This window comes from Macaca thibetana, chromosome X, assembly GCF_024542745.1.
Source record: "Macaca thibetana thibetana isolate TM-01 chromosome X, ASM2454274v1, whole genome shotgun sequence".
NCBI classification, from domain to species: domain Eukaryota; kingdom Metazoa; phylum Chordata; class Mammalia; order Primates; family Cercopithecidae; genus Macaca; species Macaca thibetana.
This window is the reverse complement of record NC_065598.1, coordinates 148,796,992-148,813,808: the sequence shown is the minus strand read 5'-3', so window position 1 is coordinate 148,813,808 and position 16,817 is coordinate 148,796,992. Positions and strand designations below refer to the sequence as shown.

At 50.9% G+C, this 16,817-nt stretch overlaps 3 protein-coding genes across 5 annotated transcripts in view; 2 read left to right on the top strand and 1 right to left on the bottom strand.

The window, feature by feature from the left end:
* MECP2 (methyl-CpG binding protein 2) overlaps window positions 1–9,322 on the top strand; it is a 208,665-nt gene extending 199,343 nt beyond the window's left edge. For both annotated transcript variants that reach the window (XM_050775444.1, XM_050775445.1), the window contains exons 3-4: window positions 7,212–7,562; window positions 8,106–9,322. In XM_050775444.1, the coding sequence (XP_050631401.1) occupies window positions 7,212–7,562; window positions 8,106–9,189 (1,435 nt within the window). In that variant the 3' untranslated portion in view covers window positions 9,190–9,322. The remainder of the gene's footprint in view (window positions 1–7,211; window positions 7,563–8,105) is intronic.
* LOC126945506 (emerin-like) overlaps window positions 1–16,817 on the bottom strand; it is a 365,730-nt gene that overhangs the window by 232,363 nt on the left and 116,550 nt on the right. The gene's annotated exons all lie outside the window — the stretch shown is intronic.
* The window catches only part of NAA10 (N-alpha-acetyltransferase 10, NatA catalytic subunit), a 126,262-nt gene that overhangs the window by 12,607 nt on the left and 96,838 nt on the right, over window positions 1–16,817 (top strand). The window lies entirely within an intron of this gene.

Genomic DNA, 16,817 nt, shown 5'->3' with positions numbered 1-16,817 from the left:
CATTGAGCCGAGAGATGGGGGTTGGCATGCACAGTGGGGTGTTCTAAGTACACTGAGGGCTCGGATGCCCTGGCTTACAGAGCAGGGAAGGAGGCAGGAGACGCAGGAGCAGGGAAGGTGTCTCAGAAATGCCTTTTTTTTTTTTTTTTTTTTTTTTTGGAAATGGAATCGTGTTCTATCGCCTGGTCTGGAGTGAGTGCAGTGGCGTGATCTCAGCTCACTGCAGCCTCTGCCTCCCAGGTTCAAGTGATTCTCATGCCTCAGTCCCCGACTAGCTGGGACCACAGGCGCACACCACCATGCCCAGCAAATGTTTTGTACTTTTAGTAGAGGTGAAGTTTTGCCATGTTGGCCAGGCTGGTCTTAAACTCCTGGCCTCAAGTGATCTGCCCACCTCGGCCTCCTGAAGTGTTGGGATTACAGGCATAAGCCACTGCGCCCGGTCTAGAAGTGCCATCTTAACTGAACCTGAAAGATGAAAGTTCTCCAGATGAACCAGAAAGTTCTCCAAATGAAAAGGTGGGAGGGGGCGACAGGGTTAGGCCCAGAGCTTCTGGTGACACAGGGTGGGCATCACTGGTCACTTTTTCCTCTAGGGAGGGGTGTCACACTGGTGATAGGGTAGGAGCTATAACCATGTTGATAGTGCCACCTCTGCACATCTGGCCTGGCATGCCCTGAGCCCTCCATCCCGCCTGTGGAATTCATAAGCCCTGACAGCCCACCCACTCCTGATTCATTATCCACACCCCTGTGCTTCCACTGTGCCTGGAACAAGCTTTCTTCAGGGGGAAGGGAAACTGGAACTATGTTGTTGTTACCTATTTGTCCTCCCTTCCAAACTGTGAGCTCTTGGAGGTGGAAGGATGCTGCAGGATCTACCTCAGAGCCAAGGCAGTTGGTGAACAGACGTGTGTTTGTGACTCACGGTGATCTCAGACAAGTTCCTCTGTCTAGTCGAACTTCCTTTTTTCCATCTGTAACACTCAAGAGTTGAATAGGTGGTTTTTCTGAGGATACTTCAACTCTAAAATATATAAACTTGTGAACTAGATATTTAGTTCTCGTAATCAAAATTGTGTGGGTGCGGGGTTCTGATTAGAGGGAGGATGAAGAGTGGTGTATGGTTTTTTTTTTTGTTTTTTGTTTGTTTGTTTGTTTTTGAGATGGAGTCTCACTCTGTCACCCAGGCTGGAGTGCAGTGGCGTGATTTCAGCTCACTGCAACCTCCGCCTCCTGGGTTCAAATGATTCTCCTGCGTCAGCCTCCCGAGTAGCTGGGATTACAGGCTTGCACCACCATGCCCAGCTAATTTTTGTATTTTTAATAGAAATACAAAATGGGGTTTCACCATGTTGGCCAGGAGGGTCTTGAACTCCTGATCTCAGGTGATCCACCTACGTCGGCCTCCCAAAGTGCTGAGATTATAGGCATGAGCCACCATACCTGGCAGGTTTCTTTGAAAAAGTTTGTGTTTCAGCAAACACCATAAACTCCCTGGGGGACAGCCTTGGGGAGTCACCTGGCACCCTAGCCCAGCCTCCCTCCCTTGGGTCCTGCAATGAAGGCCCAGTGAGGGTGTGCAAATGCCCAGGTCACCCTGGGACTGGGCAGGCCCTCTGGGCTAGGGTAAACTCATCTGGAGTGCCTGTTTTCTATCATTGTTTTTTATTTGTTAAATTTAAGGGATACAAATGCAGTTTTGTTGCATATTGTGTAGTGGTGAAGTCTGGGCTTTCAGTGTAGCCATCACCTGAATAGTGGACATTGTACCCATTAAGTAATTTCTCATCCCTCACCACCTCCCACCTTTCCCATTTCCCAGTCTCCAGTGTCTGCCATTCCTCACTCTGTCCATGTGCACATGCTATTCAGCTCCTGCTTCTAAGTGAGAACGTACGGTATTTGACTTTCTGTGTCTGAGCTGTGTCACTGAAGACGATGGACTCCAGCTCCATCCACATTTTTAATCATTTTTACCTGCACTCCACACCCGGCAGAATCCAGGCTTCTTTGTGGGTTTTTTGAAATTTGTCTTTAATTATAAAAGTAGCAGCCAGCAAATTAACAAACACCCATGTGCCTTTCCACAGAATAGATTTGCTTCAGGTAATTTCACTTAGAAAGAACTAGAATATTACAGTAGAGTTAAAGACCCTTTATTTCCCGTCTTCAGTGCTATTAAAAGTTCATTTAGGGCCGGGCATGGTGGCTCACGCCTGTAATCCCAACACTTTGGGAGGCCGAGGCAGGCAGATCACCTGAGGAGCTCAAGCCCAGCCTGGCCAACATGGCGAAACCTTGTCTCTACTAAAAATACAAAAACTAGCTGGACGTGGTGGCACGCATCTGTAATCTTAGCTATTCAGGAGGCTGAGGCAGGAGAATCACTTGAACCCCGGAGGCAGAGTCTGCATGCAGTAAGCCGAGATTGCGCCACTGCACTCCGACAGAACAAGACTCCATCTCAAAAAAAAAAAAAAAAAAGTTCATTCATTGTACACTTAGAAATAGTTAAAAAGGTAAACTTTGTGTATATATATACACACGTATATACACACACACACACACATATATGTATAGTTGAGACATATATATGTGTCTATATGTGTCTGGTTAATTCGCCCAGGCTGGAGTGCAGTGGCATGATCAGCAGCTCACTGCAGCCTCAATTTCCTAGGCTCAAGTGATCCTCCTGCCTCAGCCTCCCGAGTAGCTAGGATTACAGGCACACACCACCACGCCCAGCTAATTTTTGTGGGTTTTTTGTTTTTGTTTTTGTTTTTGTTTTTTGTAGAGACAGGGTTTTGCTATGTTGCCCAGGCTGGTCTCAAACTCCTGAGCTCAAGCGATCCACCTGCCACGCCTCCCAAAGTGCTGGGATTACAAGTGTAAGCCACTACACCCGACCCGTTTTGTATATTTTACCACAATAAAAAGCCTTTAAAACCCCCAAGCAAACAGTTCATTCAGGCCCAACTCTGAATCTGATCACAGCTGGGTTTCCCCCCTTTATAGTGAATAGCTGAAGAATTGTTTTCTCTCCTTGATGGTATAACTCGCTGTGGGTGTTGCTCCCCTGCCGCTCCAGTGGTTTTTTTTTTGTTTTGTTTTTGTTTTGCCTTTTTTCAGATGGAGTCTCACTCTGTTGTCTAGGCTGGAGTGCAGTGGCGCGATCTCAGTTCACTGCGACCTCTGCCTCCTGGGTTCAGGTGATTCTCCTCCCTCAGCCTTCCGCATAGCTGGGACTACAGGCACCTGCCACCAGGCCTGGCTCATTTTTGTATTTTTAGTAGAGACAGAGTTTCACCATGTTGGCCAGGTTGGGCTTGAACTCCAGACCTCAGGTGATCCACCTGCCTCAGCCTCCCAAAGTGCTGGGATTACAGGCGGGAGCCCCCGCGCCCGGCTGGCCCCTCAATCTTTTCCTTCTCAGTCAGTGGCACCACCATCTTCCCAGGCTTTGGACAGGTGGTCCCTGACTCACCCCTGCCCCTCACCCCCACACTAATCCACCAGCGAGCTCTGTTGCTTCACCACGTAGACCAGCCCCAAATCCTCAACTGCCCCCACCCTGGACCACACCTGGACCACTGCTAGAGGCCTCTCACGGGCCCTCCCTGTTTTTCTCTTGCACTCCCCAGGCTTTCTGGCACAAGATGCCCCAGAAGCAGAATCACATATCTCTCCTGGGAGCCAATCCAATGTGTTTACTGCCCCTGGAGTGTTATTGTTGGCCTTAGAATATGTCCCACTGCAGGTTTTCAGAGCACTGTAGTCAAAAGTTATTTGAAATAAATCTTTTCTCTGTGGTGTATTGTCAGCTTGGTGTAGAATTAAATTTGTTTCTTTTTTTTTTTTTTTTTAAAGAGACAGGGTCTCAGCCAGGCATGGTGGCTCATGCCTGTAATCCCAGCACTTTGGGAAGCCAAGGCGGGTGGATCGTCTGAGGTTGGGAGTTCAAGACCAGCCTGGCCAGCATGGTGAAACCCCATCTCTGCTAAAAATACAAAAATTAGCCGGGCATGGTGGCAGGCACCCATAATCCCAGCTACTCGGGAAGCTGAGGCAGGAGGATCACTTGAACTCGGGAGTCAGAGGTTGCAGTGAGCCAAGATCACGCCTGCCATTGCACTCTAGCAAGACTGTCTCAAAAAAAAAAAAGAGAGAGAGAGAGAGATGGGGTCTCGCTCTGTTGCTCAGGCTGGCGTGCAGTGATGTAGTAGTCATGGCTCACTGCGGCCTCAGACTCCTGGGCTCAAGTAATCCTCCCACCTTAGCCTCCCAAAGTGCTGGGTTTGTAGGCTGAAGCCTCCATGCCTGGCCCAAACTTATTTGTTTCTATTTGCATTAAGTGTAATAAGGTTTTGTTAGTTTTAGTTTGAATTTTATTTTGGGTAATATAAACATTTACATGATTCAGAACTCAGAATTACACTGAGGCATGTTCAGCTAGGTCTCACTCCTGTGCCTGTACCTTCACCTTGTTCCCCCTACCCCATGCAGGGAATCAATTTCATTAGTTCATGGTGTGTCCTTCCTTAATACCCCGCCCTTCTTTCTTACCTAGGTAACATGCAGTAGATATGTTTGCACTTTGCTCCTTTTGCTTCACAGTGGATCCTGGAAATCACTCCATCGCAGTTCTTAGAGCTCTTGTTTAGTCCCTTTGGAGCTGCACAGTACTCCAGTGTGTGGGTGCACCATAAGTTTATTTAACAAGTGCCCTGGTGATAGGGATCTGAGGTATTGGATTATCATTTTTACTTTGACTAGTAAAAATAATGCTGTGGCAAATAACGTCATGCATATATTCTTTGAGATTTCTGGAGGTGTCTATATAGATTTCTAGAAGGCATTCCTTAGGTCATGTTTAGGTTTATAGTTTGACCTCATGGTGATTAAGGTATTTGGGAAATGTACATGAGAGTTTCGAAGAAGCCAGATCTTTCCCATTAGTTCACTGTTTTTCTCTGACATCAGGACCGTCCAAGTTCCAGGAAGCAGCCCTGGCATTAGGCAGCACCATGATGGATTGTGTAGAAGTAGCGATTCCCATCTATCTGCTTTCTTGGCCCACTCTGCTGGTGGCTCCCCTTCTCTCCCTCCTTTATGGGGAGCTGCCTAGGGGTCCATTCTCAAAGGCTGATCTTGGGTGGGCCACAGGCCACACCTAGCTTCCCAGCGTTCTTCATCATTTCCCATTGAGAGCCATAAGACCCAGAGACTTGAAAAGCAAGCTCTGGCTGGGCGTGGTGGCTCATGTCTGTAATCCCAGCACTTTGGGAGGCTGAGGCAGGTCGATCACCTGAGGTCAGGAGTTCGAGACCAGCCTGCCCAACATGGTGAAACCCTGTCTCTACTAAACATACAAAAATTAGCCCAGCGTGGTAGCGCGCACCTGTAATCCCAGCTACTCAGGAGGCTGAGGCAGGAGAATAACTTGAACCCAGCAGGCTGAGGTTGTGATGAGCTGAGATTGCGCCATTGCACTCCAGCCTGGGTGACAGGGCGAGACTCCATCTCAAAAAGAAAAAGAAAAGCGAGCTCTGTGCCGGGACAGAATAGGGACCCCATTTTAACAGCAAGAAAGACTGCCCTGTGGGTTGTAGGATGCCTCTGTGTATGCAATGGCTCTAGGCGACTCTGGCAGCCACACTCTGGGCCCTAAACTGTTGGTGGAAGATACAGGATAGGGAGGAACTCAGGGGTGAATCATAGTGGGGACAAGACATTCCCTCACTCTAAGATCTTGTCACTAGATTGGAACATCTCTTGCCTCCCTACACCTGACCTGATGGTTCTGGAGAGATACATCCTTGTAGCTTCCGAGTCCCAGCACTAACCGCCTTTGGTAACTTCCCTACATCATTTGAGTCCTGGTTTCCCAAGGATGCTTGCCACTGAGTGCCATGATGCCCTCATTGCACAGTCTGTGCAGCGTAGACAAGAGGAGAAGTCTCTTGGGGTAGACCAGCCACAAGGCAGTGACCAGCACTGATGTGAACCACATGGGACAGGGGAGTTGTGGGGCTGAGAACATGGAGGGCAGGAGTAGTCATGCTCTTTTCCAGAATGAACTGCTAACGAAGGGACTCGCAGGTGGCTGCTGCTTCTTTCCAAGCTGCCCCTGTTGTTGCTGAGGCTCTGGAGTCCTAGGAGGTCTCACAGTGGCATACTAGACAGATTACTAGAGCATCATGGCCAGACACTGATCCTGGGGCGTGGGGCCTCATGGTGGCCATTTCTGATGAGACCCCACCAGGCCAAAATGATGTGTAGAGAAGGAGCTGCTTCTGTCACCAGAAAAGAATGGGGAAGCCTCCCACACTAGAATAGGTAGGGTGCTCTTCTGCACCAGCAGGAAGGGGACATATGGCTCTGCCTGGACCACACCTTGCTCTTCTTGCCGCGTCTGCTGTGGCCGAGGCCATTCCTCATCAGGGAACATTTTGTGTTAAAGGCTCACTGCACCTGGGACTACTTCTCTTATCACTCCAGAAACCTAGGCGGCAGTTTCCTGTGGCCTGAGTTAGCTGATATTTATATAGTGCCATTGTGCCTTTTTTCCTGTGATGCTCACAGTAAGGATGTCTAGATGGGGTTGCCTGTTGTCAAGATAAGGAAACTGAAGCACAGAATGCTGAAGTCATTTGCTGGGTTCATGTTTGGAAAGCGGCAAAGGATTTGAGTGCAGGTTGGCTGGCTCCAAACCTGTGTGTGCTTTCCATGACACTGTACTGTGTGCCTCATTGAGCATTCATTCTAGAAAACTGAAAAGACACCCAAGCCCTGGCTTTCACAAAGGAGACCCCCGCCCCCATTTGACTCCGTTTCCAGCAGTCGAAGGCCTCTTGTCAGCCATTGAGCCCAGAGGCCCTTGAGGTTCGACTCATGCTGGGGCGGTATGCTCAGGAGCCACGATGTTTCCGCTCAGAGGAAAGGGCTCTGATTCTCCTGCAGTGCTAGGAGACTTGCAGGTGGCCACAGTGCAGGTCAGGCACACCGGCCAGTACCACCCGTAGCCCAATTCCTAAAGAAATATTTGGGTCCCAACTCAAGGCTCTGTTGTCCTGGGGAAGGACATCAAGATCTGAGTGTATGATGGTGTGGGGCCTTGCATGTGGTGGGGATCCAAGCCTGCCTCTGCCCACTTGTTCTGCAGACTGGCATGTTCTCTGTGATACTTACATACTTGTTTAACACTTCAGGGAAGAAAAGTCAGAAGACCAGGATCTCCAGGGCCTCAAGGACAAACCCCTCAAGTTTAAAAAGGTGAAGAAAGATAAGAAAGAAGACAAAGAGGGCAAGCATGAGCCAGTGCAGCCATCAGCCCACCACTCTGCTGAGCCCGCAGAGGCAGGCAAAGCGGAGACATCAGAAGGGTCGGGGTCTGCCCCGGCTGTGCCGGAAGCTTCTGCCTCCCCCAAACAGCGGCGTTCCATCATCCGTGACCGGGGACCCATGTATGATGACCCCACCCTGCCTGAAGGCTGGACACGGAAGCTTAAGCAAAGGAAATCTGGCCGCTCTGCTGGGAAGTATGATGTGTATTTGATCAAGTAAGTAAGAGCAACTCCTGCCTCTATAGGGCAGGGAGGGCAGGGACAGGGGTTCAGAGGAGTGAAGAAGCATGTTTCAGTTCTGCCCCTTAAATGATCCCAAAAAGGTTAGCAGTTTTCAGATGACATTTGCAGACAGCCTCATTTAATTCCATAACCCTGAGAAGGGTGAGCAAAGGATTATCTTATTGAAACTGATTCCTGGAGAGACTGACCACCATACCTGAGTTCAAAATTGGGTATGTTCTAGATGGTGACTCAGGCCCAGGCACCAACCGGCAGAATGGGCCTCAGCCCAACAGCCCTTCTGTACCAGACCTGACTCTTTGGTTGCTGGACTTTGGAGAGGCCTGGGGGGGTCAGCGGCAGGCAGACGAGTGAGTGGCTTTGGTGACAGGTCCTCAGGGGCAGCCAGGCAGTGTAACTCTTGTTCAGTAGTAACGTTTATCAGAGTGTTGTCACCAGCATCCGCTCTGCCCTATCTCTGACATTGCCATGGAGAGCCTCTAATTGTTTCTTGTGTCTTTCCATTTGTCCCCACAGTCCCCAGGGAAAAGCCTTTCGCTCTAAAGTGGAGTTGATTGCGTACTTCGAAAAGGTAGGCGACACATCCCTGGACCCTAATGATTTTGACTTCACGGTAACTGGGAGAGGGAGCCCCTCCCGGCGAGAGCAGAAACCACCTAAGAAGCCCAAATCTCCCAAAGCTCCAGGAACTGGCAGAGGCCGGGGACGCCCCAAAGGGAGCGGCACCACGAGACCCAAGGCGGCCACGTCAGAGGGTGTGCAGGTGAAAAGGGTCCTGGAGAAAAGTCCTGGGAAGCTCCTTGTCAAGATGCCTTTTCAAACTTCGCCAGGGGGCAAGGCTGAGGGGGGTGGGGCCACCACATCCACCCAGGTCATGGTGATCAAACGCCCTGGCAGGAAGCGAAAAGCTGAGGCCGACCCTCAGGCCATTCCCAAGAAACGGGGCCGAAAGCCAGGGAGTGTGGTGGCAGCCGCTGCCGCCGAGGCCAAAAAGAAAGCCGTGAAGGAGTCTTCTATCCGATCTGTGCAGGAGACCGTACTCCCCATCAAGAAGCGCAAGACCCGGGAGACGGTCAGCATCGAGGTCAAGGAAGTGGTGAAGCCCCTGCTGGTGTCCACCCTCGGTGAGAAGAGCGGGAAGGGACTGAAGACCTGTAAGAGCCCTGGGCGGAAAAGCAAGGAGAGCAGCCCCAAGGGGCGCAGCAGCAGCGCCTCCTCGCCCCCCAAGAAGGAGCACCACCACCATCACCACCACTCAGAGTCCCCAAAGGCCCCCGTGCCGCTGCTCCCACCCCTGCCCCCACCTCCACCCGAGCCCGAGAGCTCCGAGGACCCCACCAGCCCCCCTGAGCCCCAGGACTTGAGCAGCAGCGTCTGCAAAGAGGAGAAGATGCCCAGAGGAGGCTCACTGGAGAGCGACGGCTGCCCCAAGGAGCCAGCTAAGACTCAGCCCGCGGTCGCCACCGCCGCCACGGCCGCAGAAAAGTACAAACACCGAGGGGAGGGAGAGCGCAAAGACATTGTTTCATCCTCCATGCCAAGGCCAAACAGAGAGGAGCCTGTGGACAGCCGGACGCCCGTGACCGAGAGAGTTAGCTGACTTTACACAGAGCGGATTGCAAAGCAAACCAACAAGAATAAAGGCAGCTGTTGTCTCTTCTCCTTATGGGTAGGGCTCTGACAAAGCTTCCCGATTAACTGAAATAAAAAATATTTTTTTTTCTTTCAGTAAACTTAGAGTTTCGTGGCTTCAGGGTGGGAGTAGTTGGAGCATTGGGGATGTTTTTCTTACCGACAAGCACAGTCAGGTTGAAGACCTAACCAGGGCCAGAAGTAGCTTTGCACTTTTCTAAACTAGGCTCCTTCAACAAGGCTTGCTGCAGATACTACTGACCAGACAAGCTGTTGACCAGGCACCTCCCCTCCCGCCCAAACCTTTCCCCCATGTGGTCGTTAGAGACAGAGCAGTTGAGAGGACACTCCCGTTTTCGGTGCCATCAGTGCCCCGTCTACCACTCCCCCAGCTCCCCCCACCTCCCCCACTCCCAACCACGTTGGGACAGGGAGGTGTGAGGCAGGAGAGACAGTTGGATTCTTTAGAGATGGATGTGACCAGTGGCTATGGCCCGTGCGATCCCACCCGTGGCGGCTCAAATCTGGCCCCACCCCAGCCCCAATCCAAAACTGGCAAGGACGCTTCACAGGACAGGAAAGTGGCACCTGTCTGTTCCGGCATGGCTAGGAGGGAGTTGTCCCTTGAACTACTGGGTGTAGACTGGCCTGAATCACAGGAGAGGATGGCCCAGGGTGAGGTGGCATGGTCCATTCTCAAGGGACGTCCTCCAGTTGGTGGCACTAGAGAGGCCATGGAGGCAGTAGGACAAGGCACAGGCAGGCTGGCCCAGGGTCAGGCCGGGCCGAACGCAGCGGGGTGAGAGGGATTCCTCATCTCTCAGAGCAGTCTGTGACTGGTAGTTAGGGACTTAGTGGACAGGGAAGGGGCAAAGGGGGAGGAGAAGAAAATGTTCTTCCAGTTACTTTCCAATTCTACTCCTTTAGGGACAGCTTAGAATTATTTGCACTATTGAGTCTTCATGTTCCCACTTCAAAACAAACAGATGCTCTGAGAGCAAACTGGCTTGAATTGGTGACGTTTAGTCCCTCAGGCCACCAGATGTGATGGTGTTGAGAACTACCTGGATATGTATATATACCTGCGCTTGTTTTAAAGTGGGCTCAGCACATAGGGTTCCCACGAAGCTCCGAAACTCTAAGTGTTTGCTGCAATTTTATAAGGACTTCCTGATTGGTTTCTCTTCTCTGCTTCCATTTCTGCCTTTTGTTCATTTCATTCTTTCAGTTCTTTCCCTTCCTCTGTCCTCCTTCCTAGTTCATCCCTTCTCTTCCAGGCAGCCGCAGTGCCCAACCACACGTGTCGGCTCCAGTCCCTAGAACTCTGCCTGCCCTTTGTCCTCCTGCTGCCAGTACCAGCCCCACCCTGTTTTGAGCCCTGAGGAGGCCTTGGGCTCTTCTGAGTCCTACCTGGCCTGTCTGTGAAGAGCAAGAGAGCAGCAAGGTCTTGCTCTCCTAGGTAGCCCCCTCTTCCTTGGCAAGAAAAAGCAAAAGGCATTTCCCACCCTGAACAACGAGCCTTTTCACCCTTCTATTCTAGAGAAGTGGCCTGGAGGAGCTGGGCCCCATTTGGTAGCTGAGGAAAGCACAGAGGCCCCCTGTGGCCTGCCAGTCATTGAGTGGCGCAACAGGGGCTCCATGCCACCCGACCTTGAGCTCACTCAGAAGTCCGGAGTCTAGCGTAGTGCAGCAGGGCAGCAGCGGTACTGATGCAGAACTCCCGAGACCCGAGCCGGGACCGGCACCTAGGTCCCCAGCCCTTCCTCGGCTCCTCCTTTTCCCTTGGAGTTCTTCTATAATGGAAATGTTTTGCTTTTGCTCGATGCAGACAGTGGGACCAGAATACCACACATTTCACTATCTGGTCCATAGCTGTGGTGTAGGGGCTTCAAGGCATGGGCCTGCTGTGGGTTTTTAATTGATCAGTTTTCATTTGGGATCCCATCTTTTTAACCTCTGTTCAGGAAGTCCTTATCTAGCTGCATATCTTCATCATATTGGTATATCCTTTTCTGTGTTTACAGAGATGTCTCTTATATCTAAATCTGTCCAACTGAGAAGTACCTTATCAAAGTAGCAAATGAGACAGCAGTCTTATGCTTCCAGAAACACCCACAGGCATGTCCCACGTGAGCTGCTGCCATGAACTGTCAAGTGCGTGTTGTCTTGTGTATTTCAGTTATTGTCCCTGGCTTCCTTACTGCGGTGTAGTCATGAAGGAGTGAAACATCATAGAAACTGTCTAGCACTCTTCCTTTGCCAGTCTAGTGATCAGGAACCATAGTTGACAGTTGCAGTCAGTAGCTTAAGAAAAAAACGTGTTTGTCTCTTCTGGAATGGTTAGAAGTGAGGGAGTTTGCCCCATTCTGTTTGTAGAGTCTCATAGTTGGACTTTCTAGCATATATGTATCCATTTTCTTATGCTGTAAAAGCAAGTCCTGCAACCAAACTCCCATCAGCCCAATCCCTGATCCCTGATCCCTTCCACCTGCTCTGCTGTTGACCCCCCCGCCCAGCTTCACTTCTGACTCTTCCCCAGGAAGAGAAGGGGAGTCAGAGGAGAGGGTGAGTCCTCCAGAACTCTTCCTCCAAGGACAAAAGGCTCCTGCCCCCATAGTGGCCTCGTACTCCTGGCACCACCAAAGGACACTTAATCCACAAGAGCGCAGCATCCGACCAGGTTGTCACTGAGAAGATGTTTATTTTGGTCAGTTGGGTTTTTATGCATTATACTTAGTCAAATGAAATGTGGCTTCTGCACTCATTGTCCGGAGCTGCTTCCCCATCACCTGGGTGTCATCTGGTCCTGGTAAGAGGAGTGCGTGGCCCACCAGGCCCCCCTGTCACCCATGACAGTTCATTCAGGGCCAATTGGGCAGTCGTGGTTGGGAACACAGCATTTCAAGTGTCACTTTATTTCATTCAGGCCCCACCTGCAGCTCCCTTGTTCCCCAGCCTCTTTCCTTTCGAGTTTATTCCAGAGCTGCCAGTGGGGCCTGAGGCTCCTTAGGGTTTTCTCTCTGTTTCCCTCTTTCTTCCTCATTCCCTCTTCTTTCCCAAAGGCATCACAAGTCAGTCGCCAGCAGACAGCTTTGGCGGTTTATTGCCCTGGCAGGCAGGGGCCCTGCAGCTCCCATGCTGCCCCTGCCTTGGGGTCAGGTTGACAGGAGGTTGGAGGGAAAGCCTTAAGCTGCAGGATTCTCACCAGCTGTGTCCGGCCCAGTTTTGGGGTGTGACCTCAATTTTGTCTGTACTTGAACACTATGAAGATGGGGGCCTGTTTCAGTGAATTTGTGAACAGTAGAAGACCAACAGCTTTCCAGTACCTGTGGGGCTAGGTCATTAAGGTCACATCCACAGTCTCCCCGACCCTTGTTCCAGTTATTAGTTACTACCTCCTCTCCTGACAATACTGTAGGTCGTCGAGCTCCCCCCAGGTCTACCCCTCCCAGCCCTGCCTGGTGGTGGGCTTGTCATAGCCAGTGGAATCGCCGGCCTTGACAGCTCAGTGAGCTGGAGATACTTGGTCACAGCCAGGCGCTAGCACAGCTCCCGTCTGCTGATGCTGTATTCCCATGTCAAAAGGCACAGGGGACACCCAGAAACGCTACATCCCCCAATCCATCAGTGCCAAACTAGCCAAGGGCCCCAGCATCCAGCTCGCTGGATGGCAGAAGCTGCTACTCGTGAGTGCCGACGCGGGTGCAGACAATCTTCTGTTGGGTGGCATCATTCCAGGTCTAAAGCATGAACAGTGCACCTGGGATAGGGAGCAGCCCCAGATTGTCACCTGCTTCTCTGCCTAGCTTTTCATTGCTGTGACAGTGATGGCGAAAGAGGGTAATAACCAGACACAAACTGCCAAGTTGGGTGGAGAAAGGAGTTTCTTTAGCTGACAGAACCTCTGAATTTTAAATCACTTAATAAGCGGCTCAAGCCCAGGAGGGAGCAGAGGGATATGAGCGGAGTCCCCTGGGTGGGACCATCTGGATTTGGTTTAGCCCAAGTGGAGCCTGACAGCTAGAACTCTGTATCCCCCTCTAACCACAGCTCCTTTTCCAGAGCATTCCAATCAGGCTCTCTGGGCTGACTGGGCTAGGGGAGGTTACAGGTACCAGTTCTTGAAGAAGACCTTTGGGCATCCATTTTTAGCCTGTGTCATTGCCCCAAATGGATTCCTGTTTCAAGTTCATACCTGCAGATTCTAGGACCTATGTCCTAGACTTTAGGAATGAGCTGTTTCTAGAGCCCCTACCATGGAGCAGGTCTGGAGGACCTGCCCAGTTGGGGGCAGAACCCTTCCCTCCAGGTCTTCCTGCTCTTCTCGCTGTTCTGAAATGATTTGTTGATTCTCTCCATTTTGGTGTCTTTCTCTTTTAGCTATTGTATCAATCTTTAGAAAAGGCATAGTCTACTTGTTATAAATCACTAGGATACTGCCTCCCCCAGGGTCTAAAATTACATATTAGAGGGAAAAAGCTGAACCCTGAAGTCAGTTCTCAACAATCTAGAAGGAAAACCTAGAAAACATTTGGCAGAAAATTACATATTGATGTTTTTGAATGAATAAGAGCAAGCTTTTACAAAAATGCTGTTCTAAAAATACTTAGCACTTGGCCTGAGATGCCTGGTGAGCATTACAGGCAAGGGGAATCTGTGGAGGTAGCCGACCTGAGGACATGGCTTCTGACCCTGTCTTTTGGGATTGGTATGGAAGGTGGAGCGTTCACCAGTGACCTGGAAGGCCCAACACCACCCTACTTCCCACTCTTCTCATCTTGACAGAGCCTGCCCCAGCGCTGATGTGTCGGGAGAACACCCAGGGAACTAGGAAGGCACTTCTGCCTGAGGGGCAGCCTGCCTTGCCCACTCCTGCTCTGCTCGCCTTGGATCAGCAGGCCGCCTGAGCTGGTCTCTCACTGCCTCCTCAAGGCCCCCTGCCTGCCCTGTCAGGAGGCAGAAGGAGGCAGGTGTGAGGGCAGTGCAAGGAGGGAGCACAACTCCCCGCTACCACTCCGGGCCCCGACTTTGCACAGGCAGAATCCAGAACCTGGAGGAAATCCAACCTTTGAATTCAAGAACATTTGGGGAATTTGGAAATCTCTTTGCCCCCAAAACCCCCATTCTGTCCTACCTTTAATCAGGTCCTGCTCAGCAGTGAGAGCAGATAAGGTGAAAAGGCTAAGAGGTTTGGCTCCTGCCCACTGATAGCCCCTCTCCCTGCAGTGTTTGTGTGTCAAGTGGCAAAGCTGTTCTTCCTGGTGACCCTGATTATATCCAGTAATGCATAGACTGTGCGCATAGGCCTGCTTTGTCTCCTCTATCCTGGGCTTTTGTTTTGCTTTTTAGTTTTGCTTTTAGTTTTTCTGTCCCTGTTATTTAACGCACTGACTAGACACACAAAGCAGTTGAATTTTTATATATATCTGTATATTGCACAATTATAAACTCATTTTGCTTGTGGCTCCACACACAAAAAAAGACCTGTTAAAATTATACCTGTTGCTTAATTACAATATTTCTGATAACCATAGCATAGGACAAGGGAAAATAAAAAAAGAAAAAAAAGAAAAAAAACGACAAATCTGTCTGCTGGTCACTTCTTCTGTCCAAGCAGATTCGTGGTCTTTTCCTCGCTTCTTTCAAGGGCTTTCCTGTGCCAGGTGAAGGAGGCTCCAGGCAGCACCCAGGTTTTGCACTCTTGTTTCTCCCATGCTTGTGAAAGAGGTCCCAAGGTTCTGGGTGCAGGAGCGCTCCCTTGACCTGCTGAAGTCCGGAATGTAGTCGGCACAGCCTGGTCCCCTTCCACCTCTGGGAGCTGGAGTCCACTGGGGTGGCCTGACTCCCCCAACCCCCTTCCCGTGACCTGGTCACGGTGAGCCCATGTAGAGAGTCAGCCTCGCAGGCCTCCCTGCCAGTAGGGTCCGAGTGTGTTTCATCCTTCCCACTCTGTCGAGCCTGTGGGCTGGAGTGGAGACGGGAGGCCTGGCCTGTCTCGGAACCTGTGAGCTGCACCAGGGAGAATGCCAGGGACCCCAGAGTCATGTGCATCAGTCGAGTGGGTCCCATCCAGGAAGTAGTGAAGACTCCAGAAATGTCCCTTTCTTCTCCCCCATCCTATGAGTAATTGCATTTGCTTTTGTAATTCTTAATGAGCAATATCTGCTAGAGAGTTTAGCTGTAACAGTTCTTTTTGATCATCTTTTTTTAATAATTAGAAACACCAAAAAAATCCAGAAACTTGTTCTTCCAAAGCAGAGAGCATTATAATCACCAGGGCCAAAAGCTTCCCTCCCTGCTGTCATTGCTTCTTCTGAGGCCTGAATCCAAAACAAAAACAGCCATACGCTCTTTCAGTGGCCGGGCTATCCGCGAGCCCCTCGGAGGACCAGGGCTGGGGCAGCCTCTGGGCCCACATCCGGGGCCTGCTCCGGCATGTGTTCAGTGTTAGCAGTGGGTCACGATGCTCTCTCCCCACCCAGCCTGGGATGGGGGCAGAGGCGGCGAGGAGGCCGTTGCCGCTGATGTTTGGCCATGAACAGGTGGGTGTCTGCGTGCGTCCACGTGCGTGTTTTCTGACTGACATGAAATCGACGCCCGAGTTAGCCTCACCCGGTGACCTCTAGCCCTGCCCGGATGGAGCAGGGCCCACCCGGTTCAGTGTTTCTGGGGAGCTGGACAGTGGAGTGCAAAAGGCTTGCAGAACTTGAAGCCTGCTCCTTCCCTTGCTACCACGGCCTCCTTTCCGTTTGATTTGTCACTGCTTCAATCAATAACAGCCGCTCCAGAGTCAGTAGTCGATGAATATATGACCAAATATCACCAGGACTGTTACTCAATGTGTGCCGAGCCCTTGCCCGTGCTGGGCTCCCATGTATCTGGACACTGTAACGTGTGCTGTGTTTGCTCTCCTTCCCCTTCCTTCTTTGCCCTTTACTTGTCTTTCTGGGGTTTTTCTGTTTGGGTTTGGTTTGGTTTTTATTTCTCCTTTTGTGTTCCAAACATGAGGTTCTCTCTACTGGTCCTCTTAACTGTGGTGTTGAGGCTTATATTTGTGTAATTTTTGGTGGGTGAAAGGAATTTTGCTAAGTAAATCTCTTCTGTGTTTGAACTGAAGTCTGTATTGTAACTATGTTTAAAGTAATTGTTCCAGAGACAAATATTTCTAGACACTTTTTCTTTACAAACAAAAGCATTCGGAGGGAGGGGGATGCTGACTGAGATGACAGGGGAGAGCTGCACAGATCACCCCTGCCCAGATCAGCCAGAAGCCACCCAAAGCAGTGGAGCCCGGGAGTCCCACTCCAAGCCAGCAAGCCGAATAGCTGATGTGTTGCCACTTTCCAAGTCACAGCAAAACCAGGTTTTGTTCTGCCCAGTGGATTCTTGTTTTGCTTCCCCTCCCCCTGAGATTATTACCAACACTCCGTACTTTTAAGGAAAGACAAGATTGATGTTTCCTTGAGGGGAACCAGGAGGGGATGTGTGTGCGCAGAGCTGAAGAGCTGGGGAGAATGGGGCTGGGCCCACCCAAGCAGGAGGCTGGGATGCTCTGCCGTGGGCACAGGTCAGGCTAATGTTGGCAGATGCATTTGG